The 13,820-nt window shown below is 36.5% G+C and overlaps 1 protein-coding gene across 3 annotated transcripts in view; it reads right to left on the reverse strand.

Annotated features, from left to right (window-relative positions):
- Positions 1-8,715: 8,715 nt before the first annotated feature.
- Positions 8,716-13,820, reverse strand: part of FYB1 (FYN binding protein 1) — a 131,828-nt gene continuing 126,723 nt past the window's right edge. For all 3 annotated transcript variants that reach the window (XM_034774718.1, XM_034774719.1, XM_034774717.1), the window contains 3 exons: positions 12,827-12,860; positions 11,565-11,596; positions 8,716-11,433 (listed from right to left, as the gene is read on the reverse strand). In XM_034774718.1, coding sequence (XP_034630609.1) covers positions 11,411-11,433; positions 11,565-11,596; positions 12,827-12,860 — 89 coding nt within the window. In that variant the 3' untranslated portion in view covers positions 8,716-11,410. The remainder of the gene's footprint in view (positions 11,434-11,564; positions 11,597-12,826; positions 12,861-13,820) is intronic.

Here is a 13,820-nt window from a genome sequence, read left to right on the forward strand (position 1 = left end):
TAGCCCTTTTTCCCACTGTACACCTAGAAATCAAAAGAGGCGATCATCCAGGTTTAACAAAATGTAGACAAGGTGCATATCAATAGCATTGCCACACAAAACTTTTCATAATTTACCCTGGTGACAATGCAACTTCGGAGAACCCTAAAATAGAGAGCTCTTGGGTCAATAGACAATGTTCCAATACCTCCCTTTGAGATCATGCATAGAAGAATGAAATCACTCAAGCAATCTCATCTACCCCAGGCAGTGTCTGCCAATGATTCAACAGAGCCTTGGTGTCCATACTAAAGCCACTTAAGATTTATTTCAATCTCCAGAGTCCATCAATCTCTATCAATGGACATGACTTGTTCCTATGAATTTTTGTTTTTTTAATTGACTAATCTCATCCAACAGCAGACCCTGATCCAAAGCTTATTGAAGTCAATGAATGCTCACATGGATTTCAGTAGGCTTTGGGTGGGGCCCATAGGGCCTGGAAAGATTTAATTTAATTTCATATATAAATTATGTGGGACCAAGCTATAAACTCTATTTGTAAGTGATTTTTCTACCACTTTTGTAGGGAGTATAGCAAGATAATGCAATTATTAAAAGAATAATGTCAAGCAGTTTACATCCACAATTTCACTTACCTTAACATTATAATCTGGTAGAAAATATCCTCTATATTTTAAACATTTGACTTTTAAATCCACTTATTTGTGAAAAATAGCTGTTTATTATACAGTAGAAGAGTTTACAAGACTTAGCACACAAGCCATGACATTAAACTATGAACACATAAATTTGAAATAATAGCATGAGTCTCCTCAGGTGAGCTCTGCACTTCTCAAAGTGCAGCTTTACTCTGAAAAGTGTCTATATAAAAATGGCACCTTTTTACTCAATAGATGATCATCCTTTCTGTATTTTTTTTAATCAGATCTTCAACCAGTACTGGCATCTCCTCCTACTAACTTTAGTGACTAAAATGAGTTTTGACTACTGTTTGCAGCATGGCCGCCCGGGGGGCGGGGGGGGTAAGTGGGGCAATCTTCCCTGGGCCCCACAGGGGCCCCGCAAGCCCTGGCCGAGAATCCTTTTCCTCACCCAGCGGCGGTCCGGGTCTTCGGCGGCATTTCGGCGGCGGGGGGCCCTTCAGTGCTGCCGAAGATGCGGAGCGACTGAAGGGCCCCCTGCCGCCGAAATGTCGCTGCTGCCGCCGCAGACTCAGAGCACCACCCGGTAAGTACAAGCTCCCCCGCTTTGCCCCAGGCCCCCTGATCCTCTGGGCTGCCTTGGTTTGCAGAGCCAACACAGCAAAAATTGAATGAGCAACAGGTTATATTCTACTCACACATCATCAACATAATTATTTACTGAATTTCAGTCAGTTACACACCTGTGCAAATCAATTGAAGGCAACAAATGGCACAAATGTAACTGAAGGCCTTCAGTACCTTTATTGTAATTGTATAGGATAGGAAGAACCTCAGAACAACTCTCACAGCCCAAGCTGAGCTTGCTGGACCAGCAGAGCTTTAAAAAAAAATCCTTTTGCTTGTAAACTGAGCACTGATATGAAAATCGTCTTTACAGGGATTCTGGCAAGCATGTTTGATACAAAAAATATGACTATACCATTAAAATTGACTTCCATCTTCTTTGTTAACTTTTAAAAATTAACTTAATTCTTCTGTAAACCATGGGATTGAGAGCTCTGGATATCAAAGTCTGATCTATCCATAGAACTGGGGCAATGTAGTTCTCACTGACTCATACAGCTTTGTCAATATACCTCACACTTTAGCCTGTAAATGTGAGAGAAGGCGTCAGGGTTACAGTGTCAATTGCACCTTAGACTCTTAGTCCCTCTTGAGTGCACTGTGCACCCCTGAGAGAACTACATTTCGCACCTGTTTTCCTCCAGGAGCCTGTGACAGTATAACTTTGCAGTTACACAGAAATGGCATCTTGAAAACAATGCATTATTTATTCACTCCTCAAAGCTATAAAATACATAGAGCAAAGAGTAAAACCAATAAAAGGCCCACACACTTGGGTCTTTTTTATATCTTTGATCCTAGGTTCAGCCTGAGGAAGGGGATAATCTACTCTAGCCTGGATGAAGCCAAACAGGGGATATTCCTCCTTAGTTTCCCCTGCCTTTGTTTCTTCAAGGAGCTTTATCTTTGCCATTGTTTTGGTTCTTGTTAGGGCTGTCAAGTGATTAAAAAAATTAATTGCGATTAATCACGCTGTTAATAATAGAATACCATTTATTTAAATATTTTGGATGTTTTTACATTTTCAAATATGTTGGTTTCAATTACAACACAGAATACAAAGTGTACAGTGCTCACTATATATTTATATTTATTTTTATTACAAATATTTGCACTGTAAAAAACAAAAAAAATAGTATTTTTAGTTCACATAATACAAATACTGTAGTGCAATCTCTTTATCATGAAAGTTGAACTTATAAATGTAGAATTAAGTATAAAAAAAACTGCATTAAAAAAATGTAAAACTTTAGAGCCTACATGTCCACTCAGTCCTACTTCAGCCAATCACTCAGACTAACAAGTTTAGTTACAATTTGCAGGAGATAATGTTGCCCGCTTCTTGTTTACAATGTCACTGAAAGTGAGAAAAGACATTCGCACAGCGCTGTTTGTTGCCGGTGTCACAAGATGTGCTAAAGATTCATATGTTCCTTCAGGCTTCAACCATCATTCCAGAGGCCATGCATCCATACTGATGATGGGTTCTGCTTGATAACAATCCAAAGCAGAGCGAACTGACGCATGTTCATTTTCATCATCTGAGTCAGATGCCACCAGCAGAACATAGATTTTCGGAGTCAGATGCCATCAGCAGAAGGTAGGTTTGGGTTCTGTAAGCTTCACACCTTGTCCCTCTCAGATTTTGGATAACACTTCCGATTCTTAAATCTTGAGTCGAGAGTGCTGTACCTATTTTTAGAAATCTCACATTGGTACCTTCTTTGCATTTTGTCAAATCTGCTGTGAAAGTGTTCTTAAAACGAACATGTGCTTGGTCATTATCCGAGACTGCTATAACATGAAATATATGGCAGAATGTGGGTAAAACAGAGCAGGAGACATACAGTTCTCCCCCAAAGAGTTCAGTCACAAATTTAATTAATGTATTTTTTTTTAATGAGCATCATCAGCATGGAAGCATGACCTCTGGAATGGTGGTCGAAGCACGAAGGGGCATACAAATGTTTAGCATATCAGGCACATAAATACCTTGCAACGCCGGCTACAAAAGTGACATGCGAATGCCTGTTCTCACTTTCAGGTGACATTGTTAATAAGAAGCGGGCAGCATTATCTCCCGTAAATGTAAACAAACTTGTTTGTCTTAGCGATTGGCTGAATAAGAAATAGGACTGTGTGGACTTATAGGCTCTAAAGTTTTACATTGTTTTGTTTTTGAGTACACTTATGTAACAAAAAAAAAATCTATATTTGTAAGTTATTCTTTCACTATAAAGAGATTGCCCTACAGTACTTGTATGAGGTGAATTGAAAAATACTATTTTTTTTATCATTTTACAGTGTAAATATTTGTCATCAAAAATAATAATATAAAGTGAGCACTTTGTATTCTGTGTTGTAAAAGAAATCAATATATTTGAAATTGTAGAAAAACATCCAAAATATTTAATAAATTTCAATTAGTGTTCTATTGTTTAACAGTGCGGCTAATTTTTTTAAGTTAATGAGTTAACTGCGATTAATTGACAGCCCTAGTTCTTGTGGGTTCCCTCTTTATAGCCTCCTTTGATTTAACTGGTGGCCTACAGGCACGTTAATATCAAACAGATAACCTGAGGGATATATGCTATTTATAAAAAATACTACACATAACTTCCTCACTCTCCAAATATGGTAATTTCTATTTCTGTATCCAGCCAATCCTGGGCCTTTCTGAAAATGGCAAAAAAAGAGTGCAGTTGTGATAATGGTTTCATGATATGGAATTGTGTTCACTAGGAAATGTACCAGGATTAATTTATTTCACACAGGCCACTAAAATGCCATGTAATGGCATTTAGCCACTACTAACCTCTGGTCTGTATTTGAACCCAGGTGTGCTGAAACTCTGGGTGCTGGGGGTTGGTAACAACCAAATACAGGGTTTTTGCTTTCAGCACTCCCATTATAAACATTGTTCCAGCACCCTTGTTTGAACCTGTGAGCTACAAATTATAAACTATTAATCCCATTACCAGTGCCATACAGGCATTCACTCACTTGTGTTAAAAAGAACTCCACCACTATTCTCCCCCAAAATAGGGCTAGTTACAAAAAAGTAACTTTTTAACTGTCAGATAATGTTTTGCTTTGTCGTTGCAGAACAAGTCAGTCAGTCAGCAGAGGGAACACAGTTTAACCAATGAACTCCACTCTGCTAACAAAACCAGAAATCGCCTATGATGATGACACACAAAGCAGTGTCATAACCAATGGGAGCCATATTTATTTCCGCTCCATCGAAGACAAGGGGAAAATCAATGTTTGAGAAATAAAAAAAAAAGGTTGAGGTTTTATTTTTAAGCTTCAGTTATTACAAAGAGAGTAAATGATGAAAAGTACAGTAGCTTTAACTTCCACTTGGATATTTGCCAGGTCTCCACAGAAGCATGCTGCAGAATGAGTCTGCTTCCCAATCCAGTGATTTGTGAAGCTCATGCCCTGCAAAGAGCAGCCTTCTCAGGATTGGGAACAGCACTACTTGGATCCTTTTGTACTGCCCGCTCTCCTCTTGTTTAACAGGTAATGCGGAAGAAAAAAATGATGACATTGATCTGAGGGCTCGTGCATATGAGAAAGCTTTAGCTGTTAAACAAGTATAATTACACCAATATAGTTAAACTGCTATCGTTATACAGGTGTAACGCTCCACGTGGACACTCTTATTCCAGAATAAGATTGTTGCTTTTTTGTGTGCGTTTAGTTTAAACCCTTTAAAAGAGACATGCCTCAGATTCAGCAAAACAGCATGACCTAATTGGATGTGATATCAAGGCAGCACTTTCAAAGTTTGTCATTCTTTAAAATAGGAACAATATACAATCCTTACTGATTGCAACCAGGTAAAATATAAGTATTCCTTTACTGTCTAGTTATGGAGAAAAAATAATTTAAAAAATGCACATAACCATGCAGTATAAAATATAAAAACAGCTTAAAGCTTTTCAAGTGATACAACAGGTCTTGCTAACTTACTGTGTGGTTTGGTTAACTGTTGCTTAATGCATTCATGCATTTATCGGTCCATTTATGTAAAGTTATTCATGGCATTCTGTATCACATAAGCTCTGAAAAGCTGCAGATATTGAGTCTGCCCATGGTTGACATATTAATAATGGAAATTTGCTCTGAGGCAAAAGACTTTAAGAAACAAAACTATTATATAGCTTGAGATTTAAAGTGTTGCCACAGAGAGGAGGATGTATATAAATGAGGCTCTTCACTGACCCAAATTGGAAATCACCCGATTCAAAACTTTAGTGACTGCAGAGACAATTTTCTTTTAAATTTTGAGTCTATTTTTCTGAAAGTTGCAGTCACAACTGCAGAAGCCTTTGATTATGTGCTTGGGTAGTGACTGGCAAAATGCTAACAACATATTTATACCAATTTTCTTTTACATTCATATAACTGTATGGAAATGGATGAACTCCCTGAGTATGCTTACTGGACTCAACATACAACATGAGAACAACCTTCATACAGTGAGTACAAAATGGCTTATTGTGACCATTCACTCTAGTAATGAAGGGGGTAGAAAAAAAGTAATGGGATGCAAAAGAAAACACCTGATACTTTGTATTGTTTTTCAGCTGGCCCCAGTGAGGCATGTGGTTATGGCTTTCTTACACCTTATACCTTCTAGCTAGGGGTAGGCAACCTATGGCACATGTGCCGAAGGCAGCACGCGAGCTGATTTTCAGTGGCATTCACACCACCAATGTCCTGGCCACTGGTCCGGGGGGCTCTGCATTTTAATTTAATTTTAAATGAAGCTTCTTAAACATTTTAAAAACCTTATTTACTTTACATACAACAATGATTTAGTTATATATTATAGACTTATAGAAAGAGACCTTCTAAAAACGTTAAAATGTATTACTGGCACGCAAAACCTTAAATTAGAGTGAATAAATGAAGACTCGGCACACCACTTCTGAAAAGTTGCCGACTCCTGCCTTATAGCCTCCCCGTTTGAACTCTGAAGGAAGTTCCGCACGTGATAGTGAGAGAAGTAAAGTGCATTTGGCCTAATTTCAGATTCTGTTGGATAAGTGGAATGAAACTCAAAATAATAGAATCATAGTCCTCTTTAGTGGTTGCTGAATCATGGAGCCTCTGCTGCTGTCACCCACTGAGTTAAGAATCTTGCACAAAGAGTCTTTAAACAGCACAGCCATAAAAAATATGAATGTGCAGGGGCCAGGAACACAGGAGCAGGTGAGCAGTGAAGAGGGATCAAGAAAGCAAGGGACAAAGAAGCAGAAGAGCAGGGGACAGAGCATCATGGTCAAAGAATTTATTTAATTTATTTATTTTATTTAATCAGGGGACAGTGGAACAATTAATAGTGATAGAAATTAAGAGAGCAAAGGATAGAGACAGGGAGAAGAATTGGACAGAGAAGCCTACAGCATGGGGCAGCGCCCCTGGCAGGGAGGGAAAGGAGTATGGTGCCAAAGAGATAGCACCTCTTCAAATCAACACAGAAACAGGAGACTGCAAAAGACTTGGAAATAGTGTCCAAAGTAGAAGAGCGAGCTGGGGAGAGTGTCCAAAGTGGTGCCTGGAGAGCTGGCAGAACGGGGAGCTAGGGAATGTGGCCCTTCCATCAGGAAGAAAAGGAGACAGGACTCTCCGTTTATGTGTGCATATTTTGGAAATAGTTCCCACTTAAAATGCATGCATACAAATGGAAGAAGCAAGGAGCTTTTCCTGCTAAGAGTTTGAAAATCAGAAGTCAAGCCAAAAAAGACTTAGAAAAAAAAGCCAGGTTGAGGTTTTTTGTTTTTTTGTTTTTTTGTTTTTTATTGCCTCATAATGCTCGTGCTTACCGAGTTGGCAATATTGCTGCTCTCAGGCTGCTGCTTTATCTAAGGGACATTGTAAATGTCCTATTCAAACAGCAGCAAAATCCCCCAAAACAAACAAACCCTATGTTGATATCAGGGCCCGGGGAATGTAGATAATACAATTTTAGGATTTTCCCCTATTTTTTGTTGCATTCTAGAATATCCTGTAAATTCTAAGATGTTGTTTAAATACAATTGTTTTATAAGGTTGCAGCCACCCAAGTATAAACAGATATGCTATATGACTGGTGTGCATAAAACTGACCCCAATTCAGTGAAAAACTTAAGCATGTGATTACCTTATATTTAACATTGAAGTCATTTGGACACCCAAAATTAGTGAACACTTTTGACAATCTTGGCCTTCCTCTGTCTATACCTCCTTTACTCATCTCAGAAATAGGGATTATAATATTTTCCTATCTACCAAGATAATTGTGAGATAAATTAATTAATATTCATGAATATCTCAGATTTTATTGTGATGAGAGCCATAGAGAAACCCAGAGGAAATAAATAATTTTGTATTCAGTGCAGGGTTTGGAAAGTGTATGGTAAATAAATCAGGGGCCACTAATTGAATGATGAGGATTGAACAGTTCCCTTAGTTTCAACTTATGCACTGAATGAGGCAGGGATTCTGTGGAAAAAAATAGTATGTCATGTAATGCACAATTAAAGAAAATAAGACACATATCCACAAGAGGGCAGAATTAAAAGTTGCACAGACAAGCTTAATTTGGGCGTTTCCTAACTTTAATGATTTTCTTGTAAGGCAGAGTTTTTGTGGTACAGGTTGGAGCTATGATATACATGTATTAGGGGTTGGATTAGGTTACTATAGAAAGGGCACACCCTTCTCCTGGCCCGATCAGCTCCTTCAGAATCTAAATTTTCATTTACAATTTTTTTAAAGCTTGTACCTCTTTGATTGCAAATATATCCATCTGAACATGAACAGACACAGTGCTCAAATGTGCAAACAGACTGAAGCTATAGCTCCCAAGAGTAAATTTGCTGCATCACCAAAGGCCCTAAAAGCACTCGGCTCTATGGGATTGGTGGTAGGAAGGGTTGTGCAAGAGGACTCCCCATAGAGATGTGGTTTATTAATATAGTGTGGGGAATAGCCAAAGAAGCTGCAGTTATGTGGATTGAAAAATAACCCCCCTGTTCAGGAATGCACAGAGAATCAGTTGCTACTATACAATACATAGCCTGTAGTAAAAGCAGATAAATGGCTCCAAAACCACTGAGTTGGAAGGAGAATTCCTTTTCTCTTAGCACTACTTGATACTCAGCTTTTTCACTGGACATGGCACGGGGAGCAACATTTGCTCCTTAGATAGATGCAAGCAGACTGACCCTATTTGACACAACTGGGTGTTAACGCTGAAGTTTAATTACCTCCTTTTTAATGTCAACTTTGTTAACTATTTCACGGTTGAATACTTTAGCAGACATATCCAGCTACTCCAGGATTGTGGATGGAGTTTGGGATTATGAGGGTAGGAATGTGAGCAGACTACCAGCACCTTTCGCCTTCCCTTGGGAAGTTCTAAAGATGGCAGAATAGACTACATAAGAAAAAAGACCAAGATACAATCTTTATTATGCTGTTCCATACTTTATGTTTTTCAATAATATAGGCATAGACTTTTCTGTCTGAAAGTTTTCCTGCTTACATTTAACATTTTAAAAAGTCATTACTAACAAAGTAATGTCACATCTGTAGTAGTATGCTGTCACATCAATCGTAACATTGACTTACATATAGTTTGCTGCTCAGTGGCAATTTTGGCAGAAGGCAGTGCACCCACATTTCTCATTGGAAGTGCACACTTTCATTTAGAGAAAGAAAAAATATGGTATCCAGAGAATGGTAAAATAAAAATAAGTTACTTCAGTGATTTGCTAGTATATTATGACACTTTTAATCAGTCTGAACGGGCCATGTTACATTATGATCTATAAAGTTATATACTATCTACATCTGTTATATTATGGTTATGAAAGATATTAAGAATATTTGGAAACTGGAAGAAATATTCAAAATGTATTGTTAAAAGCCTCACTACTCACAAAGGGTGAAATTCACACCTGTACAAGGGGACAACAAGAGGCTTATGTACCACTTAAGTCCTTGTACTTGTCCTCTACATGGGGTAAATTGTACACAATGATTGGGGTCTGATTCCATTCTCACTGAAGTCATGTCATTAACTGTAAAAGGAACAAGTCTGGGCATTTACATAGGAAATCAAACTTTTTTGTGAGTAATTAATGGTGGCTAGGTATGAAAATGTTTTTCCACTAGCTGGCAGGTAGCCCTATATTTCAGTGTCTGAATTCCAGCTGAGCCTTCTGTCACATCCCTATTTTGATACACTGTCTTCAGTGCCTTTGAAAAATAAAACAGACTGCAGCTGCTAAATAGCTGAAAACTTCATGGTACTTAAGAGAGGCCAGATTTCAAATTTGGATGCTAACAGTGGTGCTTCAATGCCTAAAATAGGTATTTGTGTGCCTGTGTACTGATGTGAACATCCAGATGCAGAACTGGAGGCTCTAATTGAGTGCAAAACTTCAAAACTGGCTCCAGAGTATAAAAATCTGTGATTTTTAAAGATTATTTAGACTAAGGCTTACAGGTGGTTATGTGATATTAAATCATGTTTGCTACTAAACATCATTCAAATTTGTTCTATTTAATTTTATACTTGATATCCTTCTAGGCCTTGTCTACAGAGGAGATTTATTATGGACAATAACTGCTGTAGCTGTCCTAGTCCAAGCCCTAGGGTGAAATCCTGGCTCTACTGAAATCAGTGATAAATCTCCCACTGAGCCAAGATTTCACCCTGGTGTATGCAGGCTTAACTACTATAAGCAATAACTTTTATTTACTTTGGTTTCAAGCAGGGGTAAACTGCACTATTGCAAGTCATAGTTTATGGCAGTTTTGCCTTTCTTCATTAGGGCTTTGCACTAATCCTACTACACTGGTTTTAGCTGGTTACTGATGGCCGAAATTTCCAATGTAGACAAGACCTGAGAAGCTACAAATAAAATCTCATTTTCTAAACATTTTGTTCTTCTATGTTTGGGATTCATTGTTAATATTATTGTATTTTCTCAATTGATCCTGATACTAATAAGTGCAAATCAATACTAATCATTATTACATACTTATTTTACTATAAAGACTTGCTTATTTGTATAATAGCATCATCAATGAAGCTGGCAGTTTTAGAAATAGGTTTTGTTAATTAAGTTGTGCTCCTTCATTTAGCTGACTCTAGTGTAAGAAAGCAATATTTAAAAGAAAAATCTCAGCATCAAAATGTTGCAATTTCAGACTATGTATCTACATTAAATGAAGAGGCTATGTCCCATCAGATTATACAATTATAAGAAGTAGATTTTCATGCCTAAACTACAATAATGACTTGGCAATTTCCCTTTAAACTAAACAGAGAGTAAAACCTTAGGATAAACATCCTGAAAATCTGCTGAATAACAATGATGTACTATATAGTTAAGGAGAGCCTTCCATGGCTAGTATCTCAGAGTGTTGTACATAAGACACATAAAAAAAACCGATAAATTATGTTTATTATTGTGTAATTATTATGTATTCAAAAATAACACATGAAACATTTAATGATCATTTTAGAGAACTACAGTCTATTACTGGTACAGTATAAAACTTTAGCAGTGGAGGCACATGGCCATGTTTATCACATTAACCCTGATTATTAAAATTGGAATATTGGGTCAAGGATATATTGGCTTCTTTGCCACCCACTTCTATTTCCTGCTTTCCCAACAATGATGCCTACCATTGGTGGTTACAATTCTTTTCATGATGCTGTCCTCCACAAAGTGGGCAGTCCATGCCATCAGGGCCTACTGGCCCACATATCCTTCGTAGCAGTGAATTGGCATCTCTGGGTGAAGTTGTCTGAGGAATTGTTTTTATATGGACCAGTGGACTGTGGCAGAGGCAGAAAGGACACATTTGATGAAAACTTTAATTTCAGTTCAGATTACCCAAATTTTAGTTGTGTTGATACATGACAAAGAGAAAGTGCCATTCAAAGCAATAAATCCAAAAGATCTAATGTTCGACACAGGTTAACCAAAATTTGGTACATGTAGAAGGGTAATCACTGATGATAGCCATAGCTTGTGACTAATCAGCTTTGGTGATGTTTTATGCCAACTGGAAATCCAGAGGAGATATTACCCCCAATGAAGCTCACACTTTACCAGTATTCAAGATTAATCATTATCATAGATGCAACCTGAATGGGAAAGAAAATGCAAAAATATTAGTATTGTATAATAATTTACTACTACATAGATTTTAAAAAGTGATTCATTTCAGCTACATTACATGTAACAATTACTATATTGTTTGAAATGTGCAACTTACCATCAGCAATATCATCGTAGATATCTCCATCACTGTGAATTTAGAAAGAGAAAAATATATTTTATCTTAAAAAACTCATATAATATATATTATCATTTGCAAGTACATACAAAATCAGGTAGCATGGTCTAGACCCATATCAAGTAATTAAACATGGTTAAGGAAATACCGTATTTATAAACAGACTTCAGATATTTCTATATTTGGAAGGATCATTCTGAAATCAACACAGGTGGAGAGGACAACATACTCAAGGAACTTAAGAATAGACATGGATAACATTTTTTAGAAAATGGCTTTTTTCAAACACAATAATGTAAGAAAAAATTATGATTTTAAAAAATTATCATTTTTGTGGCTACTTTTACAAAATGTTCATTTAAAATGAAATGGTCATTGATTTTATTTTATTTTATTTTATTTTTTAACCAATAAATGAAAACAGTAGTAGAGGGAATCATCATATCCTTAACTTTCTCAAAAGATGCTCAGCAATATAATAACGGGACTGGAGAAAGTAAATGCTAGACAACATATTTAGCTAATGTCCATCTACAAATAGTACATACTCTCCAAAGAGTATATTTTCAAAACAAGTTATTTACTTATGCACTTATTTATGTAATTGAATAGTCCCATTGGCTTTAACGGGACAATTCACATGTTTAAAGTTAAGTGCATGTATAAGTGTGTGCAGGGTTGAGGCCTAAATCTGTCATCTAATTTGGTGTTTAAGGGCCTGATCCACACACCACTGAAGTCAATGGAAAGACTCCCATTTACTTTTATAGGCTTTGGATCAGACCCTAAATGCTGAACCCAGTGCAATAGACTGTGTATTGGAAGCAGAAATACTGAGCCAAATTCTGCTTTGGGTTACACCTGTGCAGCCCCAGTGGAATTATACAGAAGAAAACTAGAGGAGAAATTGGTCTAATATATTTAAACATTTGAAATTGCCATCATTTTAATTAATGTGCAGTTAAATAATGGTTATTATAATATTCAAATTATGGATTAAGACGTGTTTTGTGTAATTTTTCAGTGCTGAGTCCTGAATTTTTCAGTGCTCAGTCAATAATACAGGAGTGGTTCCGTAGATAATTTCAAACACAAATGTGGGAAGGATAAGCTTCATAACCAATCTAGCAATAAACTCATACAATAAAATATTTTATTTTCACTTTTAGTTGTACAATGAGTAGTTAACAGCAAAACTGAATATGTTATGACAAGTTTCCAGAAGATCATTTAGTACTTACTTCTCCACTAAACTGCGTCTCGGGACATAGCCATCTGTAAAATTAAATATACATATATATATATTTAATTTCAATTTCAATTTACGTTATATTTCTTGTGTTCCCCAGAGAAGGGCATTTTTTAATACATAAAATAGAAATGTACCGTATATACCCACGGTACAGTAAAAAGGAAGAGGTTGTAATTATGGAGAATTTACACACATGATACTGAAATCAATTTAAAGTGATTAATTGATCATTAATTATTATTATTATTATTATGAGAAGTAGCAGTAGTAGTAGTATATTATGGTGGCACCTAGAGGTCACAATCAGAGATCAGGGATCCATTATGCTATGCACCGTACAGGCACATAAGCTGTAATTTTTCATGTCATTGTAATGAATTTCCATTGCTCAGACACCTAGTGTTACTTAGCAGATGTGTGAAATAATGTCAGATTGCACAAGTTTTAACAGTATTTACAAAATGTGTCTTGTAACCAAATAACATTTTCTTTTACCAGATGTTTCAAAAAGACTGAATACCTGCAGGCTCGGGCTGCAAAACTACCTATCAATCCACAAAAGGTGACTCAGACTCATCAGTAGATACACTTAGAGCCAGACTGTGACACCCATACTCCCACTCACAAGAGTAGCCTCATTAAAGTAATTTAATGGTGTTTAATAGAAGCTTACCTAATAATTAAGAGATATCTGTACAGTACAGTGTAAAACTACATGATTAAATGAGGCTCCTTTTCTTGATTGCGTCAATAACCTGAATTTAGTCTCAGTATTCTGTATTAATTTTTATAGGGCTGTCAAGCGATTAAATTAATCGTGATTAATCAAGCTGTTAACCAATAATAGACTACCATTTATTTAAATATTTTTGGATGTTTTCTACATTTTCAAATATATTGATTTCAGTTACAACACAGAATACAAAGTGTACAGTGCTCACTTTATATTTATTTTTGATTAAAAATATTTGCACAGTAAAAAA

This window comes from Trachemys scripta, chromosome 6 (assembly GCF_013100865.1).
Source record: "Trachemys scripta elegans isolate TJP31775 chromosome 6, CAS_Tse_1.0, whole genome shotgun sequence".
Lineage (NCBI taxonomy): Eukaryota > Metazoa > Chordata > Testudines > Emydidae > Trachemys > Trachemys scripta.